The 21139-nt window shown below is 43.8% G+C and overlaps 1 protein-coding gene across 8 annotated transcripts in view; it reads left to right on the top strand.

Moving 5' to 3' along the window:
* RUFY3 (RUN and FYVE domain containing 3) overlaps positions 1–21139 on the top strand; it is a 282769-nt gene that overhangs the window by 178103 nt on the left and 83527 nt on the right. For all 8 annotated transcript variants that reach the window (XM_063920120.1, XM_063920121.1, XM_063920122.1 and 5 more), the window contains 6 exons: positions 5171–5344; positions 5889–6006; positions 6271–6372; positions 8541–8664; positions 8874–8935; positions 16259–16324. In XM_063920120.1, the coding sequence (XP_063776190.1) occupies positions 5171–5344; positions 5889–6006; positions 6271–6372; positions 8541–8664; positions 8874–8935; positions 16259–16324 (646 nt within the window). The remainder of the gene's footprint in view (positions 1–5170; positions 5345–5888; positions 6007–6270; positions 6373–8540; positions 8665–8873; positions 8936–16258; positions 16325–21139) is intronic.

Here is a 21139-nt window from a genome sequence, read left to right as displayed (position 1 = left end):
TATATTAAAATGCTATAAAAGGAACACTTATATAAAGGTTGTCCCTGGATAATTATAGCGTTTTGGTGTGTGCTGGCAAACTCTCCCTCTGTCTCCCCAAAGGGCTAGTGGGTCCTGTCCTCTATCAGAGCATTCCCTATGTGTGTGCTGTATGTCGGTACGTGTGTGTCGACATGTATGAGGAAAATATTGGTGAGGAGGCGGAGCAAATTGCCTGTAATGGTGATGTCACTCTCTAGGGAGTCGACACCGGAATGGATGGCTTATTTATGGAAATTACGTGACAATGTCAACACGCTGCAAGCCGGTTGACGACATGAGAGGGCCGGCGAACAAATTAGTATCTGTCCAGGCGTCTCAAACACCGTCAGGGGCTGTAAAATGCCCATTTACCTAAGTCGGTCGACACAGACCCAGACACGGACACTGATTTCAGTGTCGACGGTGAAGAAACAAACGTATTTTCTTTTAGGGCCACACGTTAAGGGCAATGAAGGAGGTGTTACATATTTCTGATACTCCAAGTACCACAAAAAAGGGTATTATGTGTGAGGTGAAAAAACTACCTGTAGTTTTTCCTGAATCAGATAAATTAAATGAAGTGTGTGATGATGCGTGGGTTTCCCCCGATAGAAAATTATTGGCGGTATACCCTTTCCCGCCAGAAGTTAAGGCGCGGTGGGAAACACCCCTCAGGGTGGATAAGGCGCTCACACGCTTATCAGAACAAGTGGCGGTACCATCTACGGATAGGGCCGTACTTAAGGAGCCAGCTGATAGGAGGCTGAAAAATATCCTAAAAAGTATACACACACATGCTGGTGTTATACTGCGACCAGCGATCGCCTCAGCCTGGATGTGCAGAGCTGAGGTGGCTTGGTCGGATTCCCTGACTAAAAATATTGATACCTTTGACAGGGACAGTATTTTATTGACTATAGAGCATTTAAAGGATGCATTTCTATATATGCGAGATGCGCAGAGGGATATTTGCACTCTGGCATCAAGAGTAAATGCGATGTCCATATCTGCAAGAAGATGTTTATGGACACGACAGTGGTCAGGTGATGCAGATTCCAAACGGCACAAAGATGTATTGCCGTATAAAGGGGAGGAGTTATTTGGGGTCGGTCCATGGGACCTGGTGGCCAGGGCAACTGCTGGAAAATCCACCGTTTTTTACCCTAAGTCACATCTCTGCAGAAAAAGACACCGTCTTTTCAGCCTCAGTCCTTTCGTCCCTATAAGAGTCATATCTGCCCAGGGATAGAGGAAAGGGAAGAAGACTGCAGCAGGCAGCCCATTCCCAGGAACAGAAGCCCTCCACCGCTTCTACCAAGTTCTCAGCATGACGCTGGGACCGTACAGGACCCCTGGATCCTACAAGTAGTATCCAAGGGGTACAGATTGGAATGTCGAGAGGTTTCCCCCCTCGCAGGTTCCTGTAGTCTGCTGTACCAATGTCTCCCTCCGACAGGGAGGCAGTATTGAAAACAATTCACAAGCTGTATTCCCAGCAGGTGATAATAAAATTACCCCTCCGACAACAAGGAAAGGGGTATTACTCCACACTATATGGTGGTACTGAAGGCTAGGTGAGACCTATTCTAAATCTGAAAAATTTGAACACTTGCAAGGGTTCAAATCCAGATGGAGTCACTCAGAGCAGTGATAGCAAAGAACAAGGGGACTATATGGTGTCCCGGGACATCAGGGATGCTTACCTCCATGTCCCAAAATTTGCCTTTTCTCACCAAGGGTACCTCAGGTTCGTGGTACAGAACTGTCACTATCAGTTTCAAGACGATGCCGTTGGATTGTCCAAGGCACCCCGGGTCCTTACCAAGGTAATGACCGAAAGGAGGATTCGTCTTCAAAGAAAATGGACGACCTCCTGATAAGAACAAGGTCCAGAGAACAGTTGGAGGTCGGAGTAGCACTATCTCAAGTAGTTCTACGACAGCACGGGTGGATTCTAAATATTCCAAAACCGCAGTTGTTCCGACGACACGTCTGCTGGTCCTAGGGATGATTCTGGACACAGTCCAGGAAAAGGTGTTTCTCCCAGAGGAGAAAGCCAGGGAGTTATCCGAGCTAATCGGGATCCTCCTAAAACCAGGAAAAGTGTCAGTGCATCATTGCACAAGAGTCCTGGTAAAAATGGTGGCTTATTACGAAGCGCTTCCATTCGGCAGATTTCACGCAAGAACTCTTCAGTGGGATCTGCTGGACAAATGGTCCGGATCGCATCTTCAGATGCATCAGCGGATAACCCTATATCCAAGGACAAGGGTGTCTCTCCTGTGGTGATTACAGAGTGCTCATCTTCTAGAGGGCCGCAGATTCGGCATTCAGGATTGGATGTTGGTGACCACGGAGGCCAGCCTGAGAGGCTGGGGAGCAGTCACACAAGGAGTGTGATCAAGTCTGGAGTATTCTCTCCACATAAATATACTGGAGCTAAGAGCAAATTTATAATCCTCTAAGCTTAGCAAGACCTCTGCTTCAAGGTCAGCCGGTATTGATCCAGTGGGATAACATCACGGCAGTCGCCCACGTAAAAAGCAGGAGGGCAGTGGCAAAACTGCAAGGATTTTTCGCTAGGCGGAAAATCATGTGATAGCACTGTCAGCAGTGTTCATTCCGGGAGTGGACGACTGGGAAGCAGACTTCCCCAGCAGGCACGACCTCCACCCGGGAGAGTGGGAACTTCATCGGGAAGTTTTCCGCATGATTGTGAACCGTTGGGAAAGACCAAAGGTGGACATGATGGCGTCCCGCCCGAAAAAAATAAATAAATAAATAAAAAAAAATGGGACAGGTATTGCGCCAGGTCACGAGACCTTCAGGCGATAGCTGTGGACGTCCTGGTAACACCGTGGGTGTAACAGTCGGTGTATGTGTTCCCTCCTCTGCTTCTCATAACCAAGGTATTGAGAATTATAAGACATAGAGGAGTAAGAACTATACTCGTGGCTCCGGATTGGCCAAGAGGGACTTGGTAACCGGAACTTCAAGAGATGCTCACAGAGGACTAATGGCCTCGGGAGCTAAGAAGGGATTTGCTTTCAGCAAGTACCATGTCTGTTCCAAGAGGAACCGTGGCATCGGCCTTTAAGAAAGGACCTGCTCCAGCAGGGACCTTGTCTGTTCCAAGACTTACCGCGACTGCGTTTGACGGCATGGCGGTTTTGAACGCCGGATCCTAAGGGAAAAGGCATTCCGGAAGAGGTCATACCTACCCTGGTCAAAGCCAGGAAGGAGGTGACCGCACAACGTTATCACCACATGTGGTAAAAATATGTTGCGTGGGTGAGGCCAGGAAGGCCCCACGAAAAAAATTTCAACTAGGTCAATTTCTGCACTTCCTGCAAACAGGAGTGTCTATGAGCCTCAAATTGGGGTCCATTAAGGTTCAAGTTTCGGCCCTATAGATTTTCTTCCAGAAAGAATTGGCTTCAGTTCCTGAAGTCCAGACGTTTGTCAAGGGAGTATTGCATATACAGCCCTTGTGTGCCTCCAGTGGCACCGTGGGATCTCAACGTAGTGTTGGGATTCCTCAAATCATATTGGTTTGAACCACTCAAATCTGTGGATTTGAAATATCTCACATGGAAAGTGACCATGCTGTTGGCCCTGGCCTCGGCCAGGCGATTGTCAAAATTGGCGGCTTTGTCTTACAAAAGCCCATATTTGATTTTCCATTCGGACAGGGCAGAACTGCGGACTCGTCCCCAGTTTCTTCCTAAGGTGGTGTCAGCGTTTCACCTGAAACAACCTATTGTGGTGCCTGCGGCTACTAGGGACTTGGAGGACTCCAAGTTGCTAGACGTTGTCAGGGCCCTGAAAATATATATATATATATATATAATTCCAGGACGGCTGGAGTCAGAAAGTCTGACTTGCTGTTTATATTGTTGACACCCAAAAAGCTGGGTGCTCCTGCTTCTAAGCAGACTATTGCTCGTTGGATTTGTAGTACAATTCAGCTTGCACATTCTGTGGCAGGCCTGCCACAGCCAAAATCTGTAAATGCCCATTCCACAAGGAAGGTGGGCTCATCTTGGGCGGCTGCCCGAGGGGTCTCGGCTTTACAACTTTGCCGAGCAGCTACTTGGTCAGGGGCAAACACGTTTGCAAAATTCTACAAATTTGATACCCTGGCTGAGGAGGACCTGGAGTTCTCTCATTCGGTGCTGCAGAGTCATCCGCACTCTCCCGCCCGTTTGGGAGCTTTGGTATAATCCCCATGGTCCTGACGGAGTCCCCAGCATCCACTAGGACGTTAGAGAAAATAAGATTTTACTTACCGATAAATCTATTTCTCATAGTCCGTAGTGGATGCTGGGCGCCCATCCCAAGTGCGGATTGTCTGCATTACTTGTACATAGTTATTGTTACAAAAAATCGGGTTATTTTTGTTGTGAGCCATCTTTTTTAGAGGCTACTTCATTGTTATCATACTGTTAACTGGGTTCAAATCACAAGTTGTACGGTGTGATTGGTGTGGCTGGTATGAGTCTTACCCGGGATTCAAGATCCTTCCTTATTGTGTACGCTCGTCCGGGCACAGTACCTAACTGAGGCTTGGAGGAGGGTCATAGGGGGAGGAGCCAGTACACACCATGTGATCCTAAAAGCTTGCTTTTGTGCCCTGTCTCCTGCGGAGCCGCTATTCCCCATGGTCCTGACGGAGTCCCCAGCATCCACTACGGACTATGAGAAATAGATTTATCGGTAAGTAAAATCTTATTATTGTGCAATAAAGGCTTATACAGTATATAAAATCTAAGAAGATAGATATTATATTTATCAATAAAAGTATGTTTTGGTTATTTTCAAACTATACACCGTACATGGAGATGCCTCCTCTACTATAAGGTGCCACAGGCTTAGTGCAGCAGGAACCAGGATGGAACAGTGACCAGGCTTCACATTAGTTTGCATTCCTGATTATCTCTGTACTGGAGTACTGTGTGTTCTGGACATGATGTTCCCACAATTACTAATTTAGAGTATATTATTTGTCAGTGCCCTAAAGCTGCATAAACCATAAATCTTGTTTTTAACACGGCTGATAATGAATAATTCATCAACCTTTCTAGAGAACTTTGTGCTATATGCGTGCACCTTTTTTCCCTGTTTTTAAAGTGTGATATTTTTTTTCTAGATCCCAATTATCTTATGGCCAACGAACGGATGAACCTCATGAATATGGCAAAGTTGAGTATAAAGGGTTTAATTGAGTCTGCTTTGAATCTTGGTCGGACCCTGGACTCGGACTATGCACCTTTGCAGCAGTTCTTTGTGGTGATGGAACACTGTCTGAAACATGGATTAAAAGGTAGGAACACCAGCACTTGGTGGTTATGTCATATTTATGAAACTAAATGCTTTTGTTACCACCTTCTTGCCATAGTCTAGTTTAGAAATTGGGCATTGATTTAGGGAGGGATAATGATTAATCTACACTTCGTTGGCCTGTAATGTCAACAGCATATGTAAGCCGAGTAATGTATGCAGATGGCAGGTTGCTCTGTTCTGTTTTTTCATCTCTCCACCATCTTGTTAAATAACATTAGGGGGAGAGGTATCAAAGCTTAGAGAGAGAAAGTACCAACCAATCGGCCCTTAACTGTCCTTTTTCAAACACATCCTGTAAAATAGCAGTAAGAAGTCGATTGGTTTGTATTTTCTCTCTCCAAGGTTTGATACACCAGCTCCTTAGTCAGTTGCATGGCTTATAGTCTTTGCAGTCTCTATTACTTTATACAGCTGCTCAGAATTTCAACCCCCATTTTCTAAAGTCACTTGCTACAGACTATAGACCGGCTATAGTTCATCCTGCTGCATTTTATATAGAGGTAAAATCTGTTATTGTATAATAGGTAAGAAGACGTTTCTAGGACAGAATAAATCATTCTGGGGACCTCTGGAACTTGTGGAGAAACTTGTACCTGAAGCGTCAGAAATCACAGCTAGTGTGAAGGACCTACCTGGGCTCAAGTAAGTGGCATTTTGCATAACTGCAGCTTGTCTGAAATTTCTGCTCTAAAAAACAAGTGTTTTACAACCTCATGCATTCACACATGCTACCTATACAACAACAACGACAACAGCAGCAGCAGAACGGTACAGTGAATGAACAGTGCTTTAAAAGCACATCACTGCCTGGAGTGAGCATTGATTCCAATTAAACTGGCCAGTGTTTTTGCTGTCATATAAATTTTGTATATTTGATTTCTTTATTAACTGATTTTTCATTGACAGGACACCTGTGGGCAGAGGCCGAGCCTGGCTGCGTTTAGCGCTGATGCAGAAAAAACTTTCCGAGTACATGAAAGCCCTTATCAATAGAAAAGATCTTCTGAGGTAACATGGCAAATATTTCTTTCTTTTTGGATTAGAGATCTTCCTGGACTTCAGGTTCCCGTGCACAGACTTTTCCAGCTTCTTGGCAAAACTGCCAAGCGGCATAATATTTGTCATACACTTGTGTATGCAGTCGTGTGTCTTTGTACCTGTGTGGTCTGTATATATGGCACTTGTGCTGAATAGCCAGATCCAAAAGGTCTTCAAAAATAAAGCAGATCTTAAAGAATTGACTTTGATTTAAATTCCAGTCTCATGGTGCTTGTGAATATCAGACGTTTTAAGGGGGGAATTCAAGCAGCCCGGACATTTTTTTTAGGTGGGACCTACTGTATGTGTTTTTGCGGCTGTGAAAACAGGGCTGATATTGGGGATTTTTTGTCGCCTGATGAGTACTGGCTTTCAGGACCAATTGGGTAGCCCCCAGCAGATCAGTTACTGCACCTGATTGAATCCCCCCTTCAGCTGGGTACACACTATTACGATCACTTTGCTGATTGTGAGAATGCTCCCGATCAGCAGAGCAGTTTACCCCTTGCTTTACCTACTGCCAGCCTCCTTGCAGCCCGTCAAAGTCCATCAGTATATACTGCCTTGAAAAAGAGACCAGATAGTCCCGAAACGCATTGGCATCACCCACCTGTGTCCTATTTGACTGATGGACTTTGACGACTGATTGGGGACTCATACTGGGAATCTAAGGGTTGGAACCATAAGCAGGGCGTCTTGTCCGGGAATACTCTGCTTTACTAGATCTGCGGCTCCATTTACCTTAACCAGTATGATTATGTTCCCATTTGACTTAATGTTTCAAATCTGCATGATACATGTGTTTATTTGTATTTTATTACTTTTTGCACTTTAATTATTCATATAAGTGTGAAGCTTTTCTCATAATTTGCACCCTGCAATCGGTGTACTACATATGCACATTACACCCTATACAAAAGGGTGAAGGATTTAGCGCCAAAGGAAAGTGTCACTTTTTCCAGTTTTGCACTATCTTGGGAGTTCGTTAGGGGAACTCCAGCACACTTCCCAGGCCAGCTCAAACATCCTTATACAGTGCAGAGACCTAACCCTAAACCCCATTTTTTGTCTCCACCAACAGTATCTGTGTAATATAACTACCTAAATGTTGTTCTTTCTAGTTATGTTTTCACAAAACAAGCATAACCTGGCAGCTTAATCATATCTCTGCAAATAAATGCAACAATGATAACTGTATTTCTATTATTATGTAGTTTACAAATCTCATTGCTGATACTTTTCAGTGTCCTGGGGGAAAATTCTGCCTTTTATTCTTGTTTAGAATGACCCCTCCTTTTCATGCACCTGAGAAGGATTACTAAAGGGATTGACCATATACCATTTTATATTGCTGTTTTTACAAAAGCAAGAAAGACATTTTGTGCTTTCCCTGCCTGTCTGTATATACTCGGTTAACAGGCTCTGCCCTCATGCTTGATGTAATGCAAGGTGAAATACTCCTATATATGAGGGATTACCTCATGAAAACAAATTGATTTCTTGAATGTTAGACTGAGAGTGCTTAGAAATTATATGTGACTAATTATGAGTCCATTGCTGGCTTTTCTGGATCCCAGCACTGCTTTCAAATGCAAAATGTGATCCCGATGCATGATAAAAATGTTCCGGACATATAGCACAAGGAGGCAGGTGCACAGTGCAGTACCACACAGTGTCTTAAATGATTCACAGAAAAGCAAATGGTTCCTCTTATTGATTAGTAGTTAAGTGTTTACAACAGGGTTTATTGTGCCGTCTGGGCTAACAATGGTGCTAGAGAGGCAGCTGTGCCACATAGTCACAATGGGACAGATGTATTAAGCCTGGAAACAGCATAAGGAAGTGATAAACCAGTGATAAGTGCAAGGTGATAAACATACCAGCCAATCAGCTCCTAACTGTTCATTTACATTATTTCACACTATACGCACTTTTGATGGATGTGTGTGTATATATATATATATTTAAAATCATTAACGGGCTGTTATTAGATGGGGCCTAGAGCAGAATAGTGAGCACAAAATATGGTTGGGGTGATAAATCTGTATTTTAATTTGCAGTAAAATAAAGTAAACAGTTATCTTTTAAAATAAAAAATGAAATTGTGACGTTATGTTTTGTTCTTATGTTTATTATAGTGAATTTTATGAGCCCAATGCACTAATGATGGAAGAGGAAGGCGCCATCATTTCTGGGCTTCTGGTTGGACTCAATGTGATTGATGCTAATTTTTGTATGAAAGGAGAAGACCTAGATTCTCAGGTGTGTATGACCGGTATCCTAATGTTACAGGAGAAGTAGTCTGCATTGCAACAGAAATAGCAATGAAATCTACTTGATACGACACAGTGACGACGTATAGCTTACTGCGAAAATTACAGACCGTATTATTTCTCCGTGTCTACCAAAAGTTGTTGCGGCCGTTATGTACTAGTCAGGTTAATTTTCTTGTGTTTTTGTTGAATTTCCAGGTTGGAGTGATTGATTTTTCAATGTACTTAAAAGAAGGCCCCATAACTAAGTGCAGTGAAGGGTAAGTACAATGCAGCCATTTAGATAATGTAGCTGATATTGTGGGACAAATCTCAGTCAGTCCGTGGTCAGAGATGAGTTTTCACTGCTTGTATTGACACAGTCCCATTATGATGACGATAGAGAGCAATGTAACGTGCAGCAGGATGTAATGGAGTCCGAGATCGCTGGAGGTGCGGTATGCCGGCCTATCTTGGACGTTTTTTAAAGTGGCAATCCCTTACAAGTAGAGATGTGCACCGGACATTTTTCGGGTTTCGGTTTTGGATTCGGTTCCGCGGCCGTGTTTTGGATTCGGCCGCGTTTTGGCAAAACCTCCCTTAAGAATTTTTGTCGGATTCGGGTGTGTTTTGGATTCGGGTGGTTTTTTTTTTCAAAAACAGCTTAAATCATAGAATTTGGGGGTAATTTTGATCCTATAGTATTGTTAACCTCAATAACCATAATTTCCACTCATTTCCAGTCTATTCTGAACACCTCACAATATTATTTTTAGTCCTAAACTTTGCACCGAGGTCGCTGCATGACTAAGCTAAGTGACCCAAGTGGGCGGCACAAACACCTGGCCCATCTAGGAGTGGCACTGCAGTGTCAGACAAGATGGCACTTAAAAAAAATTGGCCCCAAACATGACATGATGCAAAGATAAATAATTAAAAAAAAAGAGGTGCAAGATGGAATTGTCCTTGGGCCCTCCCACCCACCCTTATGTTGTATAAACAAGACACGCACACTTTATCAAACCCATCATTTCAGCGACAGGGTCTGCCACACGACTGTGGCGGAAAGGACTGGTTGGTTTGGGCCCCCACCAAAAAAGAAGCAATCAATCTCTCCTTGCACAAACTGGCTCTACAGAGGCAAGATGTCCACCTCCTCCTCATCATCCGATTCCTCACCCCTTTCACTGTGTACATCCCCCTCCTCACAGAGTATTAATTCGTCCCCACTGGAATCCACCATCACAGGTCCCTGTCTACTTTCTGGAGGCAATTGCTGGTAAATGTCTCCATGGAGGAATTGATTATAATTCATTTTGATGAACATCATCTTCTACACATTTTCTAGAAGTAACCTCCTACGCCGATCGCTGATAAGGTTACCGGCTGCACTAAACACTCTTTCGGAGTACACACTGGAGGGGGGGGGCAACTTAGGTAAAATAAAGCCAGTTTGTGCAAGGGCCTCCAAATTGCCTCTTTTTCCTGCCAGTATACGTACGGACTGTCTGACATGCATACTTGGATGCTGTCACTCATATAATCCTCCACCATTCTTTCAATGGTGACAGAATCATATGCAGTGACAGTAGACGACATGTCAGTAATCGTTGGCAGGTCCTTCAGACCGGACCAGATGTCAGCTATCGCTCCAGACTGCCCTGCATCACCGCCAGCAGGTGGTTTTGGAAATGTTATCCTTTTTCCTGGCAACTCCAGTGGCGGGAGAAAATGAAGGAGGAGCTGTTGGCGGGTCACGTTCCGCTTGACTAGACAATTGTCTCACCAGCAGGTCTTTGAACATCTGCAGACTTGTGTCTGCCGGAAAGAGAGATACAACGTAGGCTTTAAACCTAGGATCGAGCACGGTGGCCAAAATGTATTGCTCTGATTTCAACAGATTGACCACCCGTGAATCCTGGTTAAGCGAATGAAGGGCTCCATCCACAAGTCCCACATGCCTAGCGGAATCGCTCCGTTTTAGCTCCACCTTCAATCTTTCCAGCTGCTTCTGCAAAAGCCTGATGAGGGGAATGACCTGACTCAGGCTGGCAGTGTCTGAACTGACTTCACGTGTGGCAAGTTCAAAGGTTTGCAGAACCTTGCACAACGTTGAAATCATTCTCCACTGCGCTTGAGTCAGGTGCATTCCCCCTCCTTTGCCTATATCGTAGGCTTGAATGGCCTTTTGCGGCTCCTCCATCCTCTGAAGCATATAGAGTATTGAATTCCACCTCGTTACCACCTCTTGCTTCAGCTGATGGCGGGGCATGTTCAGGAGTATTTGCTGGTGCTCCAGTCTTCGGCACACGGTGGCTGAATGCCGAAAGTGGCCCGCAATTCTTCGGGCCACCGACAGTATCTCTTGCACGCCCCTGTAGTTTTTTTCAAATTCTGCACCACCAAATTCATTGTATGTGCAAAACATGGGACGTGCTGGAATTTGCCCACATGTAATGCACGCACAATATTGGTGGCGTTGTCCGATGTCACAAATTCCCAGGAGAGTCCAATTGGGGTAAGTTAATCTGCGATGATGTTCCTCAGTTTCCGTAAGAGGTTGTCAGTTGTGTGCCTCTTATGGAAAGCGGTGATACAAAGCGTAGCTTGCCTAGGAACGAGTTGGCGTTTGCGAGATGCTGCTACTGGTGCCGCTGCTGCTGCTGTTGCTGCGGGAGGCAATACATCTGCCCAGTGGGCTGTCAGTGTCATACCGGATGCACGTCTAACACCAACATAGTTGTCAAGGCCTGAGTTATCCGCTTTGCAACAGGATGACTGCCGTGATATTTCATCTTCCTCGCAAAGGACTGTTGGACAGCCAATTGCTTACTGGAAGTAGTACAAGTGGTCTTCCGACTTCCCCTCTGGGATGACGATCGACGCCCAGCAACAACAACAGCAGTGCCAGCAGCAGTAGGCGTTACACTCAAGGATCCATCGGAGGAATCCCAGTTAGGAGAGGACTCGTCAGACTTGCCAGTGACATGGCCTGCAGGACTATTGGCGTTCCTGTCTAAGGAGGAAATTGACACTGAGGGAGTTGGTGGGGTGGTTTGCAGGAGCTTGGGTAAAAGAGGAAGAAGGGATTTAGTTGTCAGTGGACTGCTTCCGCTGTCACCCAAAGTTTTTGAACTTGTCAATGACTTCTGATGAATGCGCAACAGGTGACGTATAAGGGAGGATGTTCCTAGGTGGTTAACGGACTTACCCCTACTTATTACAGCTTGACAAAGGCAACACACGGCACGACACCTGTTGTCTGCATTTCTGTTGAAATAATTCCACACCGAAGAGGTGATTTTTTTTTTGTATTTTGACCAGGCATGTCAATGGCCTTATTCATCCCACGGACAACAGGTGTCTCTCCGGGTGCCTGACTTAAACAAACCACCTCTCCATCAGAATCCTCCTTGTCAATTTCCTCCTCAGCACCAGCAACACCCATATCCTCATCCTGGTGTACTTCAACAGTGACATCTTCAATTTGACAATCATGAACTGGACTGTGGGTGCTCCTACCAGCACTTGCAGGGGACGTACAAATGGTGGAAGGAGCCACCTCTTCCCGTCCAGTGTTGGGAAGGTCAGGCATCGCAACTGACACAATTGGACTCTCCTTGGGGATTTGCGATTTAGAAGAATGCACAGGTTTTTGCTGGGCTTTTGCCAGCTTAACTCTTTTCATTTTTCTAGCGGGAGGATAAGAGCTTACATCCTCATGTGAAGCTGAACCACTAGCCATGAACATAGGCCAGGGCCTCAGCCGTTCCTTGCCACTCCGTGTCATAAATGGCATATTGGCAAGTTTACGCTTCTCTTCAGACGCTTTTAATTTAGATTTTTGGGTCATTTTACTGAACTTTAGTTTTTTGGATTTTACATGCTCTCTACTATGACATCGGGCATCGGCCTTGGCAGACGACGTTGATGGCATTTCCTCGTCTCTGCCATGACTAGTGGCAGCAGCTTCAGCACTAGGTGGAAGTGGATCTTGATCTTTCCCTATTTTACCCTCCACGTTTTTGTTCTCCATTTTTTAATGTGTGGAATTATATGCCAGTAATATATCTGGAATTAGACGGCAGTAATGTCTGGAATTAGATACCACTAGACCACTGTGACTGGAATGATGATGACCTATGCACAGTGACAGGACACTACCACAGCACCCTACAGCAGCAAGATGCAGCACAAGACACTGGACTTTTAGTCACCACAATGCAGCACTGATACTGAGCACAGATATTGAGCACTGTTTAGGATAATAGAACTGACACGGGGCAGCAAAATACAGCAATGGACTATTGTACTGTACTACTATATACTGGTCAGTGGTCACCACAATGCAGCAATGATAATAATGAGCACAGATACTGAGCACTGTTAAGGATAATAGATCTGACACGGGGCAGCAAAATACAGCAATGGACTACTGTACTGTACTACTATATACTGGTCAGTGGTCACCACAATGCAGCAATGATAATAATGAGCACAGATACTGAGCACTGTTCTGGATAACAGAACTGACACGGAGCAGCAAAATACAGCAATGGGCTACTGTACTGTACATATATATATATATATTCTGGTCACCACAATGCAGCACTGATACTGAGCGCTGAGATTTAGCTGATATTGGGCCATTCAGGCAGAGAACGTAGCCGTCCTCTCGCTATCTCAACAATGCACGAGTGAAAATGGCGGCGACGCGCGGCTCTTTTTATGGAATCCGAATCTAGCAAGAATCCGACAGCGGGATGATGCCGTTTTCCTCCGTTCAGGTTTTGCGTGTTCGGCGGGAAGAACCGATGCTTCCTCGGACCCGTGTAAACCACGTGAAGTTCGGGGGGGTTCGGATCTCGACGAACCGAACCCGCTCATCTCTACTTACAAGGCGTGGTTTTGCCTTGTTTGCCCTTTTAAAAAAAGGTCAGAGATCGTCCGGCATCCCACACCTCTGGCGATCTAGGACTCCATTACATACCAGCCAAAGTATGTAACATCCCACTCTGCAATTACTATTAAAGTATAGGACACGTGCAAAGCACATTACCATATGGTTAAGGGGTCGTGTTTCTACTCCCTTCTCTCCAGCACTTGCTGTCACATGGGCCATGTTTTCATTGCTTAACAAGTAATCTGGTTACACCGGTATATTGATAAATAACATCTAATTTATTATAATATTTGTATGTAGATATTTATTATAAATAGGCCACTGCAGATTATAGATCTGTGAAAATTTGTATTGAAATGTTTAATGTGATGCTTTCTGGTTTGTTTATTATTTATGTGATAGATTGTTAAAGGCAAAACCTAATATTTTGTTTTAGATTTCTTTCATCAATTCAAAATGTATTTATGGATATATGAAATCTGTAATGTATGTGAGAGAAAAAAACCTTTTAAGAGAACCACTTCTGCCAACCAGTATTAGAGGACAGGTTATGTTTCTGTAACTGCTTATTTAAGTGTTGTTATTAAATATGTGATTGATTAATCTGCTCAATGCATTATTTAGGATGTTCAGTCCCTTAAAATTACATGGTTACATCCAGATGAGAGTGAAACTCCACTGTGAAATGAAGTGTTAACCGTTCTATACAGTATAGGGGGTTTCCAGTTAGATGCTCTACTTTAGCAGACGGAAAAAGCAGGCTAGTATCGCAAATTTAGCTTGATGGTCATTATCAGCCTAGCAAAATACAGTCCATTTTTTTCAGCTTAATAAAATTACACGTTTTCGGGTGAGACACATGGGAAACAGGATAAGTATCCAGATTGATGTGTAATCACCTCTCTGTAGGCTTGGCATTGGGCAATTATGCGCATGTAAAGCATAATTCCCAATAAGTGCCGGGTATCGGGGCTAATTGGGTAGCACCTGTCTAATCCATTACTGTCGCTAAATGTATACCACCCATAATGTTACAGAGATCATTTTTCTTGACATCCGTAAAGAGACCATTATCAACGTGTATCCAGCCATGGGCAAATCCCTGAGTGGATTTATTTTAATTTTTAACGCCAGACAAAATTAAAAACCAATGCTGTTTAAGAAGGTCTCTGTTGAGCATGTTTTTAAATCCTAAACTGTTCTGTACTAAGTATTGCAAATGTTTAAGTAAAAAAATAAAAATTAGTAAAAATGTTTATATCAATATGTGTGTGCCATTTGAAATTTAAATGGGCCACTAAACCACCACAAATGTAATTCACAAATATGAACCTTAATGGTAAAATACAATGTGCACGGATGATATTCCACTGAAGTTATGTTTAAAAGTAAAGTATCACTTCTCCTGCTGCATAGGGGACAGCTGAGGCTGGAATCGTATCTTTACGAAAATAAAGCTCAGCTATGCATCTACCAATCCATACTGTGCATTTCAACAAAGCAAGTCTGTCTAGCTGTCGGGCATTGAGCGGTATTCTATTAGTTGTGGTGAGTTACCACACTGTAATAACAGGTTTTTTAGCGCGATAACACCATAGGGCTGTCCAATTACAGCACGTTTTTACAGTGCAGTAACTCACCCGTTATCTGCTGATAACGAATAGGATCTGTGATAACATCGTGGACCCATGTGGTCGCATCCGATAATTGGTCTTCCATTGTGCTGCTTATTGTGGACGCGAAGCACAATCCCTGTTAAATGCCAGTTTATGGGACTATTAGGATATCCCTGGGGGATTATTCCTGGGTCGGCCCCTTTCACACTGCATCTGTGTGTGTTTCTTCCCCCTGCCAGCACTTGGAGATAACATCATCTTCTAGCACCAGTGATCCGGCTCTCCATAGGCTTTAAACAGGACCCGGGTTGGATGACCGGGGTCACCCATTTACACTGCGCCGTTACCCAGGTCCTTCGCAGCTCCCACCTTGGTAGCTACCTTGGTCGGATTCCTGGGTAACTGGACCCTGGTTATTATTTTTTTCCCTCTTCCACTGAGCCATGACACAGGTTATTTCAGTAGTAGAAAAGGTGTAGTAGAGAAACGCCTCCCTTCAAAGGTAGGTGCCTGCCGCAGAGGAGTGACAGAGCACACTTGACATATATTCATAAGTAGAAACACCATTATTATCTCTGGTGTATTATTCAAAGCATATGACTCCTCACTGACGTAATTGTACCATAATGGGGATCATAAAGTTCTTCATGTAGGTGAGAGACTTTTATTGATTTTACTGGAAAACCTCATTGAACAGGATGAACAGAATAATCTATGTCTACGCCATCTTTACAGATATGACTTCCACCAGTTAACATAAAAAATTAGCTTCTGCATTATTATACTTGAATGAAACTATCAAAGGCTGATATTGATCAAAATTTATGCAAATTTCTACAGGTAACTGCAAAAAATGGTGTTACTCTTCATAACTCTTCATAACTTATTTAGCCCCAAATTATCATTATATTACAATAATACAACTTAGATAATGAAAGCATATATCTGACTGCCAAGGTAGACACCTTATCATAGTTTAAATGTTCTAAATTATTTGTTAAAGGTTATGTGGTAGAACCAAGATTCATTGTTATACTATGTTATGATTTTCCTGCGTTCTCTGACTAATTTCATTCTATATATAGAGATGGCCAGATAACTGCCATACTTGATCAGAAGAATTATGTAGAAGAACTCAACAGACAACTAAGGTATGGTATGATTATTTAACAATTTAAATTGGGCAAAAGAAATTTGGTCATATAAGGGATAATTTCACTTCTTCAGAAAGGAAAATAGATACCAGCACCTTTTTTTCTGTATCATTTTTAAGTTTTAGAACTAGTTCTACAGACAGGACTGTGAAGTGATATTTATTAGTAAATTAATAAAATAAGCATGTGGAAACTTCTCCTGAGTGTGGAAGCTACTGTACATTTTGTATTAACTTGTAAGTTTAAGTGAGCTCTGATCCCTTTTTTAATAGAAAAAAAGCACTGTACAGATGTTTTCTGATACATTTAGCCTCAATAGGGCATGTGACGCGAGATGCCTGGTGTCAGAGAGCCTCTATCTTTTTTGCGCGAGCATGTGTCTTAAGGTCCCCACACACGGAACGATATAGCTGACAGCTATCGTTCCGTGTCTATGCATGATACAGTTCATTTCACACTCCCGTGGGGTCATCCATCTCTTTCTGTATGTTCAAAAGATCAGGCGATGCGGCTGACGATCCCATGCAGCACTATGCAAGGGGAGGGCTTAGCAGGCGGTCGGGCTCCGGATTGCCCCATGTGTAGAGACCACCCGATATGTCGGTCCTCGGATTTTTGGTCACATCATCGGTACACATTGTACCATGGGTGGTGGTGGGGGGGGACTTTAGTCTCAATATGATGCAGCAAAACCACTTCACTAGTCTGCTCTAAATATTTGATTTTTATGAAATATATGTATTACTGATTAAATGAAATATTGTATTTTTTTTTTTGGAGAAAGACTCGCAAGTCTCTCCAATATTTTTACTAGTTTCTATATGTTATACATACCCCGTATGTTACAGCACCAGGGGTGGATTGGGAACAAAAAGCGGCCCGGGAAAAATTTGTACTAGTGGCCCCACATGGGCAGCACCAGAGGTGTAAGGTCTAGCCATGGGCCATGGCAGCAGCACCCTCCCCCCAAAACTTTCCAGTTAGTGGGCATGTCCAGCATCAAGGGGGAAGTTAAAAAGATATAAAATTAAATATTATGAGCACATTATATGATACACTTTCAGAATTTAGGAAACTATATAATTCTTTAGAAATATATATATTTTCTTATTACACCAACCGTATCCCAATCACTATTCACTCAATCTTATATGTCAGCCAAGCAGGCAGACAGAGCATACACTAGATCATCTGCAATTTTCATGTATGCAAATTATTTAGCATCTTATTCATTATGTCTATAAAAAGGACCACATGTCCTCAAACAAAACAGGCCGCACTGGTGCGTCGGCCCACCGGGAAACTTCCCTGTGGACCCTATGGCCAATCCGCCTCTGTCCAGCACTGTCCTCTTACCTATTATTTAAAATGAAGGGGGAGTTGTACTAAGCAGTTGAAAGAGTGGAGAAGTTGCCCATGGCAACCAATCAGCATTGAAGTAACACTTATAATTTGCATACTATAACATTATACAAAGTAGCTGATTGGTTGCCGTGAACAGCAAGTGGTGTGCTGTAAGTCTTTATTCACTCTTCCTTGTTTTAAATTGTTCTGAATGTAATTTACTTAATGTATTTTTGTTTTATGGCACCAACTATTTTATATCCTAATAACTATCATTGCATTATATAAAAAAAATAATTCTTATTTACTTACTAGTCTATCTGCGCTCCCCGGTACTTTTCTTGTTATATGTACAATACATGCTTGTAATTAAACGCAAATAAAGTTCTTTCATTTAGCCCATGTGCTTATGGTTGATTTCAGGGGTAATTATAATGACACGGTTACTCTGCTGGGGGTAGTGGGTGGGGGGAGGGGGGACAATATGTTCTTAACAGTGCTACTATTAGCTTGTATAGTGAGAAACATTAAATGTAAAGTGCATACATTTGCTTGTAATTTATACATTTGAGGTTTATGGAGTGCTAAGCGTGAATAATTGAAGGGCTGATGAGGAAATTTCCGTTTTGCCCCCAAGCAGATCAGTAATTTAAGTTCACTCCATTTGTCCCATTAGCACTGCACTGATATGAATAGCTTCCTGTGGTGGCGTAGGATGAGCATAGTCACAAATAGAAGCTGTGCCATTAATAACTTCAGGAAGTGTTTCTTACATGTAATGCTTCATTTTAAGGGGGAAAAAATCCACTATCACCCATAATATTTTTGATCTATGTCAAACATTTTAATTTTGTCATAGCTAAAATAAAGATGTGCTTATACAACTCGCCATGGATAGAGTACTACTCACATCACCTCTTCACTTGGTCTCTCCCAGTGGACCTCCTCACCCTCCCATGTGAATGGGAGCTCACTGGATCTGGTCTTCACTCACCGCTGTGATATTTCTGATTTTTCCAACTCCCCATTTCCCCTCTCTGACCACCACCTGCTCTCCTTTAACCTATCTCTCTCGATTTCCCCATCTCTACCTCCTAAGGCTACCATCACTAAGCGTAACATTGAAGCTATTGACACCACATTCCTTTCCTCCCTGTTTGACTCACTTCTCTCTCCTATACTGTCTCTCTCATGCCCTGAACAAGCCACTTCCACATACAATGCATCCCTTACTTCTGCTCTTGACTCTGTTGCTCCACCAACCACTATTCACCCTCGCAAATTAACACCTCAACCCTGGCACACCAAATGCACCAGATATCTGCAAAAATGCTCACGTACTGCTGAGCGACACTGGAGGAAATCACGCTCTAAGGCAGACTTCCTCCATTTCAAACTTATGCTCTCATCCTTCAGTGCTGCCCTTTCTCTTGCTAAACAGTCATACTTCAAGAACCTCATCTCCTCCCAGTCTTCCAACCCCCGGCGCCTCTTTGCCACTCTCAACTCACTCCTCTGCCCACCTCCACCTCGTCTCCCTTCCTCACTCTCTGCTCTTGACTTTACCACTTACTTCACATCCAAAATTGACTCCATACGTCAGGACATCACACCACACCAGACCATCAGTAACCAGCTTTCTCCCATCCCTTACCAACCCTCACCATCCCTCGCACCTACTCTGACATCTTTCTCCCATGCATCTGGAGAGGAAGTCATGGCCCTCATTTGTTCCTGTCCCCTCACCACCTCCCCACTTGACCCTATCCCCTCCCGCTTCCTCCGCTACCTCTCTCCTTCTGCTTGTTCCCATCTTTCCCACCTTCTCAATCTATCCCTCTCATCAGGCACTGTCCCCTCTGCCTTCAAGCATGCACTCATCTCTCCTTTTGCCTCCAAACTCCTTGAGCGTATTGTCTACAACCTCCTTGCTTCCTTTCTTTCCTTACACTCACTGCTTGACCCATTCCAGTCTGGCTTCCGTTCTCTCAACTCCACTGAAACTGCCCTTACAAAAGTATGCAATGACCTCCATGCTGCTAAATCTAAGGGACACTACTCTATACTTATTCTACTTGATCTCTCAGCTACTTTTGACACTGTGGACCATCCTCTCCTACTGCAAATTCTTCACTCCATTGGTCTGCGTGACACTGCCCTCTCTTGGCTGTCCTCCTACCTTTCTGACCGTTCTTTCTCTGTCTCCTCTCATGACTCCACCTCCCCCTCACTTCCACTAACTGTAGGGGTACCCCAAGGTTCTGTCCTTGGTCCTCTTCTCTTCTCTCTCTATACGTCCTCACTAGGTAAGCTCATTAGTTCTTTTGGTTTCCAATATCATCTCTATGCTGATGACACCCAAATCTATCTTTCCTCTCTAGACCTCTCCCCTGGTCTCCTCACTCGTATCTCCAACTGTCTCTCTGCTACCTCTTCCTGGATGTCCCAGCGCTTTCTTAAACTTAACATGTCTAAGACCGAGCTGATCATCTTCCCTCCCTCCCGCATAACCTCACCTCCTACAATCTCATTATCTATTGATGGCACTACTATCTCCTCTAGCCCTCAAGTGCGCTGTCTTGGAGTAATCCTTGACTCCTCCCTCTCCTTCAAACCACACATTCAGCACCTCTCACAGACCTGCCATTTTCTTCTAAAAAATATTTCCAGGATCAGACCCTTTCTGACCCAGGATGCTACTAAGACTCTTATCCACTCACTGGTCATCTCCAGACTGGACTACTGTAATCTCCTCCTGACTGACATTCCTGACAGATACCTCTCTCCACTCCAATCTATCCTCAATGCTGCTGCTTGGCTCATCTTCCTCACCAAACGCACTACGTCCACCTCTCCTCTCTTACTAGACCTTCACTGGCTCCCCTTCCCTTTCAGAATCCATTTCAAGCTTCTCACACTCGCTTACAAAAGCCCTCACCCACTCCTCTCCCATCTACATCTCTAACCTTATCTCCCTTTACACTCCCACCCGTCCTCTTCGCTCTGCTAATGCACGCCGACTCTCCTGCCTACGGATTACTTCCTCCCACTCCTACCCAAATTTTTCACGTGCTGCACCACTTCTCTGGAATTCCCTACCTCTCCCCCTCAGACTCTCCACCTCTCTACAAAACTTCAAACGGGCTCTCAAGACCCACTTCTTCACCAAACCCAGCCAAATCTCATCCTAACCCTCTGTTCTACGCTCTCTATGTACCCCATCTGTGTCACCCCTGTCTGTCTACCCCTCCCCTTTAGAATGTAAACTCTCACGAGCAGGGCCCACTTCCCTCATGTGCTTATCCTTTCTTACTTTAATAATCTTCAACTGCACCAAATCCATAAGTCTTCTGCCGCCTAATACTTATTCCAGTGTCATCTGCTGATGTAACTATGTTTATTTACCCTGTACTTGTCCTATACTGTCATCAACTGTAAGTTGCTGTTTTCCTGTTTGATTATTTGTTT

The sequence above is a fragment of the Pseudophryne corroboree genome, chromosome 1 (genome assembly GCF_028390025.1).
Source record: "Pseudophryne corroboree isolate aPseCor3 chromosome 1, aPseCor3.hap2, whole genome shotgun sequence".
Lineage (NCBI taxonomy): Eukaryota > Metazoa > Chordata > Amphibia > Anura > Myobatrachidae > Pseudophryne > Pseudophryne corroboree.
Note: the sequence above shows the minus strand (reverse complement) of the source record. Positions and strands in the feature narration are given on the sequence as shown.